This window comes from Myotis daubentonii, chromosome 1 (genome assembly GCF_963259705.1).
Source record: "Myotis daubentonii chromosome 1, mMyoDau2.1, whole genome shotgun sequence".
Lineage (NCBI taxonomy): Eukaryota > Metazoa > Chordata > Mammalia > Chiroptera > Vespertilionidae > Myotis > Myotis daubentonii.
The window spans coordinates 227813553-227831696 of record NC_081840.1 but is presented as its reverse complement, the minus strand read 5'-3'; the positions used below and the strand labels follow the sequence as shown (position 1 = coordinate 227831696).

The window sequence follows — 18144 nt, the reverse complement described above, 5'->3', positions numbered from 1 at the left end:
TGCCGACCACTGGCTTAGTATATTGTGATATAGTCTTTAAATGGAATACTATGCACCAATGAAAATGAATGGATGGAACTACATACAACTCTGCCAATTCTTGGTGAACCTCGTCAGAAAAGCAATGGCACCCGATATTCCGTTCTATCAAGGGGGACACCTTCACTATTTAAATGTGAAAATGGAACATGTCTAAGAAGAAATGGTTTTCACAGGGAGAAATTGTAAAGTTCAGGAAAAAAAAATTCTTACCACTAAAGTTTTGGGAAACATTTTATAATTTATATATAAAATCTCAGTAAGAAACCATGTAAAATGACAGAAATAACCACTTTACATTGAGTCAAAAAAAATTTCACACACACTGAATGTAAATTTTAATTACAAAACAAGAATATGAATAAAACATTTTAAAATAATCTCAATTATTTGGCAACTCATCACATCATTGCTAGAGACAAATTTGATCGTAAGAACAGTTTAATCTTATGAAAAATGTAAGTTGGACAGTTTGCTCGTATGGGAGTTGAAGGTGTTTAAAAAAGGACCTGGCAGCAAAGCCAGTCTCTATCCTGAAGTAATTGTGCAGGAGACAACACAAAATCCTGAATCATGATAGCAGTGACCTGATCTTCGAAGCGTTTCTCTTCCGGAAAAGGTGATGGGGAAAGAACAGGGCCTCAGTCTAGGGGCAGCAGAGGGGCACGGCCTCGGGCGGAGGGGTTTCTGCCGCAGGCGACAGCTGCCAATGCTACCAGACCAGAGCCCCTCCTGCCCGTGGGCTGGTAGTAAAGTCACAGATGCGAGAATCGTCTAAAACAAGTCACATTCCTAAAACACCGACCCACGACTGAGCAGAAGAGCGGCGGGCCGTGAGCTAAGCTACTTCACTGGCTGCATGCGCAGAGGCTCCGGAGTTCCTGCCAGGCCAGGCTGAGACAGGTACAGGGCAGGCAGTCCTAAAACACTTCTAATGACTGCACAGCCTTTAAAACCCTTCCATTAATTAAAAAAATAATAAAATAATAAACAGATATATAGTAAAGTTCACAGATAAGTTTTCTCTGTAAAATAAATAAAGTGTTCATTGATTAGCATCATACACAGAGTAAAATACAACCTATTTTTACATGTTTATATACTGTACACAGGGGACCCGCAGGCGGCCTGGTGTCTGATGGGCGGGAGGGTGTGTGTTGGTGGTGTGCCCCGTGGGGAAATCCCAATGTTAAAATATACAGCTCCTTTGTCTTGAGTTCAGATACAAAGTAAACTTATTTTCCTTTATCTGAAGTAAATGTACATAATACCTTCTATGAACAATAGTTTATAAAGCTGTTTCAAACCTAACGAGGAAAGCTTGCACTAGGAACTCAGCACATGCATGCCTTTCCCTGGTTAAAGCCCGCTGACGGCGAGGCTGGAGCGTCCTCCCTCTTCTCCATCGAGACCGCTCGGGCTCAGGACGCCCGGGGTGGCAGGCAGATTACCGCTTCACCTTCTTCGTGGGCGCTTCCTCCACTCTCTGCTGGCCTCGCGTGCGCGTCCCTGGTGGGCTGGCCTCCCTCTTGCGCTTGGTGGAAGGGGACAGCTGTGCCTTCGACCTGCAGTGGACAAAATCCAGGCAGGGGTGAGAGGTCAGAGGAGCTGCTTTGAAGGGTTTGGGAATTCTTTAAAAAGATGGAAGGTTTTTGACCTTGAGCGCCCAGAAGAGAAAGCTGGGGTAGGGTTCTATGGGAAAAGGAGAGTCCGGAAGAGCTGGAGCCGACCCGCTATTTGCTGATGGCCTCACCCAGAGTCAGAAGCCTGGTCCGGCTCTGCCACACTCTAGGTGCTGACCTTGGTCAACTCGACCTCTGGGCCCCAGCTCTTCCATCTTCACACAGCCACTCACGCACCCTGCCCCCCATGGAAACAGCGGCAGCAGGCATGGTCGGCCATGCTGCGCGGAGTTAGCCAGGCATTCAGGCCTGTGACCGACAGGAAAACAGGCCTCGCCTCCGGTCCCGGTCAGGTGCTGGCATGCAAGGCTCCCAGGTGTTGAGGGCAGGCCTGTACAGAAGGGCCGTGTGGGGAGGACAGACCAGTGAGGCCCCCGAGACGCCCTCTGCACCTTCCTAGTCCATTTGGAGTAGGTTTCCATTTGGGAAACCCGTGATCCCCAAAGACAGTTATTTGGCAAGACACAATTCCTCAAGGAACTTAGGAAGAAGGCGTTGCTGTACCAGAACTCGTCTCAGAGGGTTAGTGGCCTGAAGTGCGCAGGGACTCCCCTCCTACTGGGACTGACTAGCTGTTCCTGGCTGCCCAGTTTGGCGCTGGCTGTGCAGATAGCTCTCTACAGTGCTTCCCGAAAGGACAGCAGAAAGCCGGGCCTCTGGAAAGGACGAGGTCCCTGTGGGTGAGTCAGAGAAAGGGGACGAAAGGAGGACAGTGGCTGGTCTTCGGAACGTTGCTAATGAGCAGATCTCATGTTTCCGAGACTAACTCTGTTTTTTTCTGTGAGACAGTTTCCAGTGATTTACAGAAAGACGAATCTGTGATACACAGGATACACATTGGCTGACAAGGTAAAGATCCCAAAGTGTTCACGAGAGAGGAGTCCGGGGCCGAGCTTAATGAAGGCACAGTCTGCAGGCTGAAGGCAAAGGCCCTGAAGACTGGGTCCACATAGTCTACTACGTAAGTTTCAGGTGAAGAAGACCTGGGTCACCAGCAGAAACGCTACGAGGAGGACCTGCTGGGCGCGTGCGGGTCAGGCAGGAGCTCAGGGTCTGCCACGCTGACGCAAGGTCTCGGGAGCGGAGGTGGGCAGTCCTCCGTGTACATCAGCCTACACTTGGTACAGAGCGCTTGCTTCTTAGAGGAGATGTAAGCTGAGGACAGGGATGACCAGGGGCACACACGAGAGAGGCCCAGCAGCTGCCCTTGGAGGTTTAAGGGGGAGCCGCAGGAAGGCCGGCTCTTGCGGAGGCCCAGGAGGGAGGCCAGGAGAAGGAGGCTGACAGGCCATCGCGGCTGTGCTGGTGAAGCGCCTGATACCAGCTGTTAGCGGTACTGACCCGCCCAGGCCCCTCCCCACCCTGAGGATCTGTGCAGACGCAGGGACTGTGAAGACGTGGCGCCTAGAACCCATCACCCTGCCAAGGCACCTGAACCAAAGGGAAGAACGCTTGTGAACCAAACGCTTTAAAGCACGTAAGGCAGAGCACCGATAAGTCAGTGGTTACAGGACCGAGTCAGGGGAGATGGACTTCTGAAGAGGAAACTGAACAGGCAGATACGACAGCTACGCTGAGACACTCACTGCAAAATGCTGAGGAGCCGGTGGGACTTTCTGAGGGGGCCCGACTGAGAGGGAGGCGGTGGTGCTGGGGGTGCCCTGCACCTGACACAGGGCGCTGGGCTCCCGCCCCCACCCCTCCTCTCAGCAGGGATCTAGATTCTGACGTGTCTATTGATCTGAGCTGCCCCCCCAACAAACACACACGGGACCACCTCCCTCCCAGACATGTGGGCACCTCAAGTTTCCAGCTCGACAGTCCGAGTCTCTGAGGAATTACACCAAGGCCCAGTGGCTGCTAATGACAGGCTGGGAGGAATGATAAATCGGTTGGTATTCAGCCTCTATGTAAACATAAGGTACTCCCATGGCAGGTGTTAATAAGTGATATTCTAGAAATAAATATTCCTGAACTTTTTAATCTTGGATAAGAAAATTACAGATGATGATACCAAGATTAACAGCTGTGAATCACATTAAAAGTGGAAAATAGTCTCACTTCAGAAAAATTATTAAACTATAAAGTGATGTAACGTTTCTGAAAAGTGCAGTGGGGCAGGGAACACTGGTGGTAACAGGAACACCGACCCGGCTTCTCTCCTTCAGGACTATGCCAAGCCCCTGATGTTCTAATGCACCCTGAGACGTAAGGGATTGCGCAAACACACTGGACTGTGGTACTATTTCCCAGAGGCTTCTGGCTAGACGAGGGTTTGGGAAACATGAAATTACTAGTTCTGTAAGCTAACAATGGTCTCATGTGGGCAATTTCACGTGAACAGCCCCTTCCGGAGACTGGCTGGAGGCCCTGCCCTCGCTCGTCGGAGCGAAGCTGCTGCCTGTGGGGACTGTGCTGCACGGGCTGTTTTCGCCCCGGTGATCAGCGTATCAGAGACACCTACGCACGGTCGATAAATAACGTGTAAAGGCTTCCACCAAACAGGTCTCTGAGGCCTGGCAAGGACGGTGATCCCCAGTAATGGTGGAAGATGGAAACAGGTTTGCCAAGGAGAACGAAACGTCAGGGGCTTAGAGCACGGGCTCCCTGACACGCAAAGGCCTCTGGGAGCTCTGTGTGCCCGTTACCTCTGGGCCTCTGACCTGGCGGCGGACCTGGTGGTGGCCCCCAAGGGCTCGTCTTCTTCCTCCTCCTCCTCTTCCTCCTCCTCGGACTCCTGGTCTTTCCTGTCCTCGGTGGCTTCAGAAACCGACTTCTGGCGTTTCCTTTCTGGTTCTGAGGATTCTGCTCAAAGAGAAGAGTCACACCTGGATTGTACAATTCTCAACGTGCTTCCCAGGCCAGAGCCCGGAGTTCAGGGCGTGGGGTGTTAGGGAGCTGCAGGCAGAAGTGGTTTTCCATTTCCTCTGGGTTTCGGCGCTTGCGACTCACAACTGTTTAGCTTAGTCTCAAACACATTTGGGAGAGTTTACTTAGGCAGTGCACAGCCAGCGTTCATGCACACTTCACGCGGACTCAGAGCATCTGGGACGTACCACTTCTGACACGGGATTAGAGCAGGTTCACACGTATTTACGTAACATTAATACCAGCTGTGCCCCACCGGAGTTTTCTCACCCCAAGAAAAACTCAGAAGGGCGGTGTTGAGGTGAGAAGGCCCTGCTACCAAGCACTCGCTGGGAACGTACCGGCATCGTCGGAAGAGGCGAGAGAACGCTTGGGCTTCCTTCCTCGCCGCCGTGCACCCGCCACCGTTCTCTCTTCACCATCATCCTAGAAGCAATTTTGTTAGAGTTGAAAGGGTGGTCCGCTGAGCATTTACTGAGTTTATCTCTAAAGGCCATGTCTTGGTGAGAAAATCAACACTTACGTTGCTTCCACTTCTTTCTTGCGGGGCACCTGGTTCTTTACTGGACTCATCTTCAAGAAAAGGAAAACCTCCGCATTAATACTTCACCAGTGTAACAATTAAATGGCAACAGTCTGGCGTGGGTCTATGAATACACCAGTGCTGATGAATGAATTTTCAAACAATTCATCGTGTTTTGTATGAGCCAAGCAAAGTCCGAGTTGCAACGGCTGGCACATATGGATGTGAGTCACGACACTGAAGGTTTGTCACTAATAAGCTCTGTGATCTGGGCAAATTCCTGGAACCTAGTGTTTTTAGCTGTAGGATGAGGAGTTGGGTTAGACCACCTTGATGGTCCCTTTCAGCTCAAAGGCTCTAAACCCAGAAAGGGAGGAGAAGGGATCATGGAGGGGTCCCCCAAGGGCACCAGGAACTGTGGTCAGGATTGCAGGCTCCACTGGAATCTCAATGTAACTCTGTAAATATTACAATCCCATTATATAGTTAGAAAAAACGAGGCTCCAGTAACTTCATTTAAGCAATCTGTTCATCACATGACTGAGAAATTGGGTGATAGCTGGAATTCTTTGACTCCAAATACATTATGGTAACTAAAAAAAAATTTAAAAAATATTTTAAGACTCTATTAGTTTGTATAAGCCTATTCTTCATGTATTTGTTTTCTGTAGGTATTATAACTTCCTGTGTCTTGGTAAGAAAAATGAACTTTAGAGTTTAGTTTGATACACTATCTTCCAATAGCTAGATTAGGGGATCCTTGTAAGATGCTCCACAACCCAGACACTTATCAGTGATGGGACCGTAGCAGTCGCCCTTCCCTGTAGTCAACAGACAAGCACACATGGAAGAGCTGAATCAAGAAAAGGGCCCACAAAGAGGAATCCGCTCTGAACTGGTCATCATCACCCCGATTCAGAGCACCACTGCTAAACAACCCCAAACACAATCACACAGCTCACACTGGAACCCTTCAAGGGCATTCAAGTTATAAAAACCCTTGCTATATGGATTTAAAATATTGCAATATTGTGAATAAAAATTGGCTAAAAGCCAAGCATAAGCAGAATCTCGTTTTTAAAACAAATAAGCAAACATTAATCTTCCAAGAGATAAGAAAAACTAAAGTATGACCACAGATCACATGTGTTAAGTGTGGAGAAACCTACATTCTCCATTTGCTTGACCTTGGTGATCAAAATACATCCCCTCCTGATTTGACCATGATGCTCATTTGACCCAAAATAGCTGCCACACCCATCTTTTTGCCTATGTTGAACCTACAAAACCCCCTAGTGGCTCTTCTTGCTTTTATGTAAAAATTGTTAGACCATGAAATGAATATATACACACTGTAAAAAATTCTGGAAAATGTAGGCAACAGTAACAAAAAACATGGAATGTGCCCATCATCCCAGCATCCGGAGCTAATCAGCATCAACAGTTGGAACCAAGACACAAATACTTGAACAATTTTATCACTTGCATCCTGGCTTTGACACTGCAAAAGCTGCTTTCGAAATTCTCCTTCTGAGTACAATAGGCTCTTGGTAGCAGTCCCCAGCCCCGAGGCTGGTTCATTTCTCCGAACACATGTCCAATAAGTTATGGTTTGCACATGGCAAAGTGCCTTCCCTAGTTTGCATTTTCCTGCCTTCATGCTCCTCTGAAGGCTTCCCGGACTTCGAAAACCAAGAATGGCTCAGATCACAGGGAAAGCCAAGAGCCACAGTCTCTCATGGCTGTAAGGACAGCTGTCTTCTCAGTCCAGTGAGAAACCATGAAACTGTAAAGCTACCCCTGCAGCAGCCTTGTGCCTTTCTTACATCACACAGAGCAACACTGTAGGTACACACCTGCTTGCATTATTTTCGGTTTGCCACCAGGGGGAGACTGTTCTACCTAAATTTAAACAAACAAAACATTGAAGTCAGCATTTGTCATCAGCACATAGAGAGAAGGTTCAGGACCTCCATTTAAATAGACAGAACATTTGGGTCCTATTTTCTGCAGGGGATGAAGAACACCAAGTGAACATGACGCCGTGCTTTTATTGGGGCTGCCACAGCCTCCTCACTGGCCACTCCCCTCCCCGGGACTGCAGGACACGCAGCACAGCCCACTGTTAATAGTCCCCAACCCCCGTGACCATCTCTCACACTGAGAAATGCATTCACATGTGCCTCTTGGGTTCTGTTGTCTTACAATAATTCTATGGTACCCAAAGAAATGAACTCTCAAAGGGTCATATGGCTGGCCCCATGTCATGGCCTGAGAGTAAGGGGCAGAGCTGAGGCCCAAATTCCACTGCCCTTTGTTAGTTCAGCGGACATGTCTGTCCTTCTGATGATGCTGTCACCAAAACTCATGCAGTGGAATCTGGATTCAATGATCTCGCTGGGCATATGTCTCAGGGTCAAATATAAAGAAGCCACTATCTAAAAACTATGCAATACAGCGAATTTCTGCATTTTAATTAAGAGTGACCACAGAGGGCAAGTTCCTAGAAAAGTTTTATGTAACCAAACTCTCACGTGAGGAAGGAAGCAGACTGAAGAACCAACAAGCTGATGTGAAAATATTAGCAATCAGATAGTAGTTGAATAGTTATTCAATATTTTCTTTAAGAAAGCCTTTTAAAGCTTTTCAAATACGGTTAAAAAATGAAATTGTTCGGAATATTAGACGCTGCGGTATACCCTTTCTAGGTCAAGAGCAAACGTGAAGAGTTCTCATCTTCTGCAATTACTTACAGTGACAACACCGGTATCTGCTTTGCAGTCTTCTTCTAAAAAATGCAAAAACAAATCTCACTTAGAAAATCAGTTTGAAAATGTCTTGTGTGAACTACAAACACACCAAGTACCCACTTGTTTTTACTGCTGTTTCCACAGGGTGTTTCCGAGGTCTTCCTCTCTTCCTTTTAATGATCACTGGCTGGTCTTCCTAAGGGGAAAAGGAAAAAATATATATTCATTTTACCTGCCATTACACAGATCATATGTCATTGTCTCAAAATGAGAGTTAGGGTTCCTTCCAAAAGGTCTCCGATCCTGGCTCTGTCACGTAAGAGACACAGGACGTTGGGCTCAGCACTGCTTTTCTCAGTGCTGTCCCCTCACCTCAAACACTGGCCACTGCAGTGCGAACTCTCGGTTGTGAGAATTCTGAGATAACGGGACAGTGCCAGTAGGCGCTTGGTGTTTAACTTTCACTTCTGAATAAATATGCACACCCATTTACATTCGGGTCCAGTACAGTCACTTGTGACCACACATTATTCCTTATAAAGAAGACAGGAGGCCACTGAATTTCTCATATAGAGTATGAGAAAACAGAATGAATGATTAAAAAGTCCGGCAAATGAGGCAATGGTTATCTAGAAGGCCTGGCGGGGGCTCAGGCTATTTCCCTGGATTCATAGGCCTGTCCCAGGCCACTGCGGTTCTGTGCCCCACTGGGCTCTCTGCAAATCCGAATGGAGAGGGAGCGAGCAGCCTCCCAGGAGCCTCTGCTGGGCCTCGAGAATCTGGTCCCCGTGGGACCCCCCACACCTGCTGCTGCTGCTCCCATTCTGTCCCGCCCAGACCCCAGGCACAGCAGCACTTGCACTCTGGCCTGCACTGCTGTTGGGTAGCTGTGCTGAGCTGCCTGTGAGGTACCTGAGTGGCCGTGAGGACAGCTCTGGCTGAGCCTGTGCGGCTGTGACAGAAATAGGCCTCATATAAATGTTAGGATTAAATGAAGGTGAAGAGAACATAATGAATCAAAATGACACTGACAAAATGGCACTCCCTGCAGTTAAAAAAAAACAAACCCAACTTCTTCAACTCCTTCAAAAGAAAACTGAGGTAACAGCATTGTATTTGTTTTTAGTCCTTAAGTAAATGGGAACAAGTATGAAAGCTGTCCTCACTCACCTCCTGAGACTTAGAGTTGTCATCGTCATTCTGCTCTGTCTTCTCGCCAGCAGCTTCGACACCGCTATACTCATCTGCAGAAACGGCAGAGCTCCGTTGGCTGGGGACCAGGGTCCGCCTCCTGCCGACGCTCCCCAGGGGACCACACAGCCCCTGCCAAACACACACTCCACTCTCAGGCCCAGGCCTCCACAGTTAAGGAGCCGGAGTCCGGTTAGCTGGTAAGCAGCACATTTTGGGTAGCACAGGACCCAAATCAGAAACGATGCCCACGCCCCAAAAACATGAAGCAGGTGTGTGACCAGATTGTCAAGGGGGAACGAGTGGCGAGTGCCGTTTCTGTTGGGGATGCCTGGCCAAGAGGCTGTTGCCTGAACAGTTAGTCTCCTCTCAGCACATTTCATCTCAGCAGGCGGCCCCTCACCTCGCTCCTCCATGGCCCGAGCGGCAGCGCTGTGCGTGCCGGGACTGGTTTTAGATGACTCTTCCGAATCCCCAGAGCTTTCTTCCTGCAGAGGAGTTGAACAAGATAAGAAATGCTTTTTACAAACTCATCCATTTAGCCTCCCAAAGTTTTCCCTTTTTATTTTAAAAACAATTCCACAGTGATATTTTAGAATAGTCTGTTGTAAACTGTTTTAAAAAAGGAAAAATTGTTGCTACCAGTGAAAGTATAAAAAGGATACAAATTTTGAAGACAGAAGGACATGAGATAAGGTTCAAGTATAAAGCACCAACACTGCCGGTTTTCCCCCTGCGAAATGGAAATCGCTCTTTTCCCTCACCCTTGACTTGGCGTTTTCGAGAGAAAATGCAGAACAGGAACTTGAAATAAATTTCATGAAATTAAAAAAAAATGTACCTGGATTTTTATTAGTGTCTATCTTATAACACACCTTTGATAATACAGTGATTATTATTAGAGATTCGTAAAGGAAAAGGGGAACTGGAAGGAAGATATGTGCGTGCTCACACTGCAGGAACGGGGTCACTCCTGACACTTAAACTAGTGTGTGGAAAGGTACCTTCGCCTCCCGTGGCTCGGCTTCAGAGCGTCGCCTCCGTGCCGCTTCTATTTTGGAATCCGGGGCATCTGAATTATCGTCTGAAAATCAGTTTGGACAGAATCACAAAGGGATAAAAGCTAAATGGGAAATGAAACACTTGGTTCTGTTTTAGGATAGTCTGAGGCTTCTTTCTGGGGCTTGTGCTTCAGAGAGGCTAAGTATTCTAAATGTATGTATAATGTCATGTGATTTGAACACTGAACACTGGCCTTGAGAAAGCCAAAAAAATAAATACTAATATAAAAATCCACAAATGCTCAATGACAAAACACAGCAGTTCTATGGAAAGGGCTTAGGGCATGTGGATACTCCACCTTCCTGAATGAGTTTCCTATGAGGTGCAGTTAGTGATGAAGACCATGGGCTTGGCTGGGAATCTCTCAGGATCTTATTTTCTTTATTTATGAAATGGTGATAATACCTAACACACAGTTATTGTGAATGTGTATATTACCATGGATAATAACTAGATATAGTATGAACTGAATAATTGTAAAATAGTTATGTTCCCTGACAAAGAAAGAAAAGCATTTATCCATTCTTCCTCACATATTATTTAACTAGTGGCCTGGTGCATGGATTCATACACATTGAAAGGAAATTAATTAGAAGAAATATTATAATATCGCTATTCGTCCTTTCTCTATAATAGAAGTGTCAACCAAATTCACGATTGACAATGACAGATCGAAACACATGCATGCGATTGGCACCAGCGAGAGTTTTATATGTATACTAGAGGCCCGGTGCACGAATTTGCACACCAGTGGGGTCCCTCGGCCTGGCCTATGGGATTGGGCCGAAACTGGCTCTCCAACATCCCCCAAGGGGTCCCGGACTGTGAGAGGGTGCAGGCCAGGCCGAGGGACCCCACTGGTGCACGATTGGGGCAGGGAGGGATGTGGGAAGTTGGCCAGCCAGGGAGGGACCGCAGAAGGGCCCTAGGGCATGTCCAGCCTGTCTCGCTCAATCCCAATTGACCAGACCCTAGCAGCAAGCTTACCTACTGGTCGGAGCATCTTCCCCCTGGTGGTCAGTGCACATCATAGAGAGTGGTTGAGCGGCCTTGGCATATCATTAGCATATTACGCTTTGATTGGTTGAACAGCTGACCAGTCAACTGGACACTTAGCATATTAGGCTTTTATTATGTAGGATTTTTAAACTGCCATTGTGTGTTATATATGTACTGGCCGGTCGGTCTCGCGCATGTACTAGTCAACCTTTATTTTTAAATTGCCAGTGAGCGTCAGATGTACTGGCTGGTCGGTCAGTCTGATGGACGGATGTATGGTCGGTCACTTAGCCTTTTATGGAAATAGATAAGTGTTTACTGAACTTGTACTTTGTGTCAGGTATCTATAAATATAAAAGGCTAATATGCAAAGTATCCCCATGGGAGTTCCACCAGGAGGCGATCGCTCGCTACGATGTGCTTTGACCACCAGGGGGTGGCGTGGAATGAAGGAAAGCCCCGTCCAGCAGCCAGAAGGCCCTGATCAGCCCTAATCGCCGGCCAGGCCTGCCCATGCATGAATTTTGTGCATTGGGCCTCTAGTTAAAGTATAAAAATCTCTGCACTGTCCAGTAATGGTAGCTACTAGCCACATGGGGCTCCTGAAATTTAAAGTAATTAAATTGCAACACAATAAAAAATTCAATCTTTCATTTACATGGACCACATTCAAGTGCACAGCTAGTAGCCACTGTCCTAGACAAAACAAACATAGGACATTTTCCTGCTGGACGGCACTGCCACAGACCAGGAGGAAGCCAACGAGGCACAGAAGGGCCACTGGGTGCCTTTACTCTAGTGCTTCACCAGCTCTGTGGGGCACTGGTTTATGTTCTAAAATAAGGAATTTCATGGTGCCTGGCTGGGCCTCAGGCCCAGGCTGCAGGAGTCCCAGGGGCTGGGTCTCCTCAGCAGATAATCGGGACCAAGTCCATAAAAGACCCTTCAGGCGTCAAGCTGGTCTGGAAACAAACTAGACTCGAACTGGGAAGTAAACAACTACAATTCATCCGTGAACATACAGGCTCAATTAAAAAATCCGTGTACATGCGGACCCAGGCAATTCAAACCCACGTTCTTCAAGGTCAACTAGATTTTCGATCCTTGGTTGGGAATCTGTGTATGCGGAGGGCTGACCTACGTTACACTCAGATTCTCTACTGTGCAGAGAATCCCTACCCCTCGTTCTGTTCAAGGGTCAACTGTACACCCTCTAGAATTTGCTGCTCTTAGCCCACTATTTCACATGTGAAAATAACATGATTTTCAAATATGCCTGAAAGAAGGACATGTATGTTCAAAGTACCCAGTTCATCTTCTGAGGAGGGGTAGTGCTTCTTCCTTTTCCTCCCACGCGTATTCCTTTCGTTCTCCTCCACCTGGAATTTAGAATGACCCTGTTAAAGGCACCTGGATTTGCATCCTGCCCACTGAAATGCGGCACATTAACTTCAAGCCTTCAGAATATAATTTCATATAAATGTAAAAGTCTAGGATAACACTTTTGGCATCTAGATTTGGATTAGTCTAAGCTTGAGTCTTTTCTTTTTTTCAATTCGAGTACAAATCTACATGAAATATCAAACCTGTCTCTGGTTACATACTATACTTCAACAGTTCTGAAATACATTTACAAAGCATTTCTCATGTTGCCATCTCTGCAGTCGAGCTATGCGTGACCATTGACGGCACGTGATGAACTAATTGGCATTTCTCTCCCCTCAGTGGCCCATGAAAGGGCAGATGAGAGGCAGGACATGAAAAGAGATTCTTGAGTGTGAACAGGGACATGTCCAAGTCACCCTGGGGTCTGTCCAATTACCTGAGCACTACCTGAGCAGACACAGATCACAGTGATATGGAGAACTCTCAACCCTCCCCTTTATTTTTGGCATATACACAGAGTGAAGCCTCTGCGCCCACGTGAAAACACGGTATAAAACACGAAATCCCCAAGTGTCTCATAAAACCCACCTCTGTAGGATCTGCTTCAGCACCTTGACCCCGTCCGGCTTCTGTGCTGTCATCTCTAGCACTGGAAATCTCTGAGCAATAAGCACAAAAAAGAAAAACAACCTTAAATATTTATCCATCCCAGTACCTACTGTAGGGGTGAGTGTGGCAGGGGACGGAAAGAGGAGGAGACTTTGCAGACGGCATGGCGGGACCCTCCCGGCACCGCCAGGGAGGCCTAGGGCTTCCATTTCCAGATGTGAGCCAAGGGGGTTCAGGGAGGGAAGAGGACCCCTGACTTCACAGCCACCCTCCTGGCTCCGGCAGCAGCACAGCACGAGTGCCCAAGGGGAACAGGCATCACTTCTCAGTCATCAGGTTAGTGAACACCCAAACCACAGGATAATTAAACATGGGAGAAGGCGTGGGGTGAGAACTGAAAAGCCACCGGGGACAATTTGGCTCATTCAGTTAAGTGGAGGAGGTGTCTCTCTCACCCACACCTGGAGGAACAGGTGCACTCACTGCACATGCACCGGGAAACGGGCAGGATCACGCGCAGGGGCCCTCCGTAATGGGAGAAGTGACAAAAACCTAACGGAGCAAAAAAGTAAGACCTGGTCTATTCACACTCGGAATCCTAAAGAGCTGCCGAAGAAAAGCAACTAGAGTAGACACATGGACAGGACAACCGTTCAGAACACAGTGCTGCCGAACAAACGTGGTAGAGTTTCTGCAATGAGATACCCTCCTCCTAGAGCTCGCACCATAGGCTACGTACTGTGTGTGAGAACATATATAGTGAATACAGAGTGGTGGGTCCCTGTGGGGTAGATTGAAGGAGCTTGGGATTGGGATGGTATAATGTAGATTCAACTGTATCTATAACATTTTTAAAAAAGCATCTGAAGCAAATATACTAAACTTTAAGTTGTGACAAAATTAGGTGATGGGTACGTGGATTTATAATTATTGCTGCTTTCTGCTGGTTTGAAATATGGTGTAACACACGATAAAATAGCTGTAGCAAAAAAAAAAAAAAAAATAGCTGTAGTGAGGATTAAGACCACTTTCCCATTCTTGGATACAGAATGAACAAAACCTATAGGAACAAACCGAACTCCGTGTTCTGTTGGAAAAGAACAACTCCCTCTGGAGTTGGCAGCCTTCCCCGTCATGAAGTCATGAAGTGAGGGCCCACCCCTGGGAGAGACCGACATAAAGGTGACAGCCCTGATCCATGAGGAACTAACCCAGCCAACCCTCAGCTCAGAATTCTCCTGCAATGCAGACCACAGGGGACCGCATGTCCGTATGTGCACGGGAACGGAGCCCAACATGAGGCCACTCGCAAGTTCTAGTGCTCAGGGAGCCCAACATGAGGTCACTCGCAAGTTCTAGTGCTCCAGGCACCACTTACACACTGACTGCATGCTGCACGGCCTTGACTAAGCCCCTGGGCCTCTTGGGCCTCACTTTCCTCAACTCCCGATGTGGTGCCACCAACGTTCACCTGACTGCATTACCTTAATTCAATGAGAGGAGACCCAGGGGTACTTGCCCCAGGGCCTGGCACACAGCAGGCACTTAACAATTGTCATTGTAGCTGCTAGTAAAATGACTACTAGGAAATTAGTTAACTTACCTTCTTTGTTATGAGACTTGCTGTGAACATCTTCATTTGTTCTTGAGCCTGAATTTTCGACCTAAATATACAATGGGAAAGTAGCTGTGGTTAGTCTGAGAAGTCTGGGGGGCAGAAGGGAAAGAAGGGGATGAGCATCCTCTGCTGTTAGTGGGGGCACAAAGGGGCTGGGATGCGTGCTCTTTTCATTTCCACCCGGAAGTTCAAGAGCACAGAGCACCTTCCTCTGGGAGAAGGTCCCGATTAACAATCACCATTCTACCGCGCTTCTTCTCCTTGCCTTTAACATTACTGACGCAAAAGTGTAAGAAAGAAAACATCCCTGGATTCTGATTTCTCTTCCCATCCAACGATCCCGCTTGATTTTTTTCCCTTTACTTAAAATGCTAAAGGATTCTGATGTTCTGTCATAAGATTTCCCTTTGGCAAATCTTGTCAGCTACACCTTTTGTTTCTCTCTTTACTGAGGGAAAGTTTCAGAATAGCCTACAACATTCAAAATCCAATATTAGAAAGGATGGCTGTGCCTGGATGGGGAGGCAGCTGCCGGGACGCAGGGGTTCAGGGAAACTCTGAGGTAGGACAGGGCACATGCTGGGAGCTCAGTCACCTGCTAGCTCTGCAGGGAAAGCCTGAGCCAAACCAAGTGGGCTTCTCCTTCCTTCTCACTCAGCAGCCTGTGCACAAGCTTCCTGCTCCAAACGGGGTGTTTCCACAGGGCGAGGCCCCTGAGGCCACAGGGGGCTGGGAAAGATCATGGCTGCCTGCAGGGTGCGTTTTACAGTATTCACTCCTGGTATGATCTCAGGGCACAAAAGGGATTATGAGAGCCACATGTGAAAAAAAAGTATATACGGCCATCACAGTTTGGTATAATCAGAAAAACTGTACTAAAACATAAAGTCAACTTTAGTTCTCAGAAATATGTTGTGTCCACAGCACTGTGATTAATGACCGCCACAACCCGACTTGCAACGCAGCAATAACCGATGGAAAGGCCAGTTCTCTGACATTTCCTTAGCATTCGCGCCCCAGGTGAGCATTCTAGTCTCAGTGATCTGGGCAGCCTTCCACTTCCTTTTATTTCATGACACTGGCCTACATTCAGTGCTGAAAATTCAGAGTGACTTTTTTTTTTTTTTCGAGGAAAACAACTATATTTCATGACATCAGTAGATATAGTTGGACATGAAAATGGACAAGTAAATATTTTGGTCAGATGAACTCGAGAGGAGAGCATGCTACCGACGGCCTCCTGTCTCCTAAAGTAATGCACAGGACAGGCCTCCCCCATGGCTCTCAGACACTAAACCAAAACCACCCCAACCATGAGGAAAACCAGCCGTCACAGCGACTCACCTTCAGTGATGCATTCACCGACCCAGACTCCCTCTGCTGTTCAGCTGTTCAAAACAACAGTGAGAAATAAGGAAGCTGAGTATTGTGCCTGAACCACAAAGAAACAACTCAGATGTTCAGAGCAGTTAGGCAGGGCTATGATGCTATGCGCCTGGCTACCTCTGTGAATTTTAAAACTCTGACCACTTACTCTCTATGGTCCATGTTCTATCAGAACATCCACAGAAATGGAAGCCACCGGCCTCTTTACTGCTACGGCAGTGTCCCTAATTCACCCCCTGATCTCATGGCCGAGGACCTGAGGCTCGGAAGAGACCTCCACTGACGGGCAGGGTGCAGTGTGAAGCTGGTTCATCAAATGAAAAGTTAGGTCCTCACCGTTGAACACCAAAGTCTATTTATATTCTTTGGAAACTTGAAGTACAAGGTCTACTGCTTCTACTCAACATGACAGAACACACATTTTTCTTTCAAACAACTTCCTTTTACGTAAGTAGATCTCTTACTGAATCATACCCAGACACAGTGATCTGAAATAACTGGGAACAAAGGACTTCAGAACTTCCAAAGTGTTCTTTTTTTAAAAAGTATTTTTTATTGATTTTTACAGAGAGAGGGAGAGGGAGAGGGAAAGAGAAACACGGATGTGTGATCCATCGGCTGCCTCCTGCAAGCCCCCCACTTGGGAATCAAGCCTGCAACCTGGGCATGTGCCCTGGGAATCGAACCAGCAAACTTCTGGTGCATGGGAGGATGCCCAACTGACTGAGCCACACTGGCCAGGGCTCAGTTTTCTTACTTGGTAAATGTCAAGAGGTATAATCCACACAACAAAAGCTCTCCAGGGTCCTCAATGAGTTTTAAGAGTGTAGAGAAGTTCTGGACCAGTGTGTGTTGCTGCCCTAATCCTTCCTGACACAGGGCACACACTGCAGTGGCCACTGATGACTGTGGTGTGGACAGGTTGGAAGGCTCTGCAGGCTGGGAGCAGATTCGGCGCAGTCACTAGGGCCCAGAGCGGGGGTTTAGAGAGGTGGGCGCATGGCAGCAGACCTGCCTATTGGAAATGAGCTGTGATAAACAGCCTCAGCCCCTAGGAGGGCAGCGAGGTGCAGAGACACATTTTGGGGATGGAGCAAGAGCTTGCTCAAAGCACTTTCTGTTTGCCACAGTGACTGGAGCTATCACATTTAAACAGTGACTTCCTATGAAAATGACTGGCACTTCATAAGGAAAGGTTTATGTTAAATATGAAATCTCTCTATCTTAGAAAGCGCAAGGGAAATTCATATATCCTGTCAGCATATTGTGATGAATTGGCTACTGATTCTAAGCCGCAATGAAAGGTACAACCACATGCAAGGGAAAATGATGCAAACACCTGCTGAAAGGAGCTTACCTACTCCAGTCGGCTTTCTCCCACGTGGACTTTCTGACGGTGCTGGAATTTCATGAGTTGTCTCTTCCACTGCTGGTACAAATGTCTAAAAAGTCCAAAGTGCCATAAAAACATAACTTAGCTGTGGTTTTTATAACAAGAAGGCAAGACTAACCTCGAGGGATGTAAAAAAAACCACCCAGAATTTTGTAACAATATAAAAGTCTACTTTCAAGTCTGCAAAATTTCAAAATGAATACATGTTGGCTTTTACAAACAAACAAAAAAAAAAACGAAAAATCAATCTAATTTCATGTTTTACCCATCAATGGCTCTCCTACTGCTTCAAATTAAAACTCTAACTTAGTACAACACTAAGGCTCTTCCTGACCGGCACCGCTCCCCCTCGCAGGGCTGGGACCTTGAAACCACCGCAGTACGTGGATTCACCACGGGCCCTTCCCTCTGCGGCTACAACAGGCTTCCCTGACTGGCAGGCTTTTTGTTCTTTCTCTGGTGAACTTCTACTCTACTTGCAAAATTGCAACGCAAAATCCCATGTCCTCCGAGCCCTCCTGCCGGCCTACCACTGCCCTGCTCACCGCTACCTCGGCACACCGGGAGGGCGCTTCAGGAGCAGGCTGAAAGGGGATACAGCGACTATAAGTATGTAAACCACAAAGGCCATGAGAAAC

The 18144-nt window shown here is 47.4% G+C and overlaps 1 protein-coding gene across 8 annotated transcripts in view; it reads right to left on the bottom strand.

Annotated features, from left to right (window-relative positions):
* Positions 1-260: 260 nt before the first annotated feature.
* The window catches only part of BOD1L1 (biorientation of chromosomes in cell division 1 like 1), a 46319-nt gene continuing 28435 nt past the window's right edge, over positions 261-18144 (bottom strand). The window contains exons 12-26 of one of the 8 annotated variants that reach the window (XM_059675558.1): positions 17471-17555; positions 16072-16115; positions 14713-14773; positions 13089-13159; positions 12421-12493; positions 10058-10137; positions 9457-9541; positions 9033-9106; positions 7983-8058; positions 7866-7900; positions 6969-7014; positions 5113-5162; positions 4931-5015; positions 4370-4526; positions 261-1604 (exon numbers count right to left, since the gene is read on the bottom strand). In XM_059675558.1, coding sequence (XP_059531541.1) covers positions 1487-1604; positions 4370-4526; positions 4931-5015; positions 5113-5162; positions 6969-7014; positions 7866-7900; positions 7983-8058; positions 9033-9106; positions 9457-9541; positions 10058-10137; positions 12421-12493; positions 13089-13159; positions 14713-14773; positions 16072-16115; positions 17471-17555 — 1140 coding nt within the window. In that variant the 3' untranslated portion in view covers positions 261-1486. Of the gene's footprint in view, positions 1605-4369; positions 4527-4930; positions 5016-5112; positions 5163-6968; positions 7015-7865; positions 7901-7982; positions 8059-9032; positions 9107-9456; positions 9542-10057; positions 10138-12419; positions 12494-13088; positions 13160-14712; positions 14774-16071; positions 16116-17470; positions 17556-18144 lie in introns of those variants that run through there. The other 7 variants (XM_059675567.1, XM_059675575.1, XM_059675584.1 and 4 more) reach the window with 7 other exon arrangements.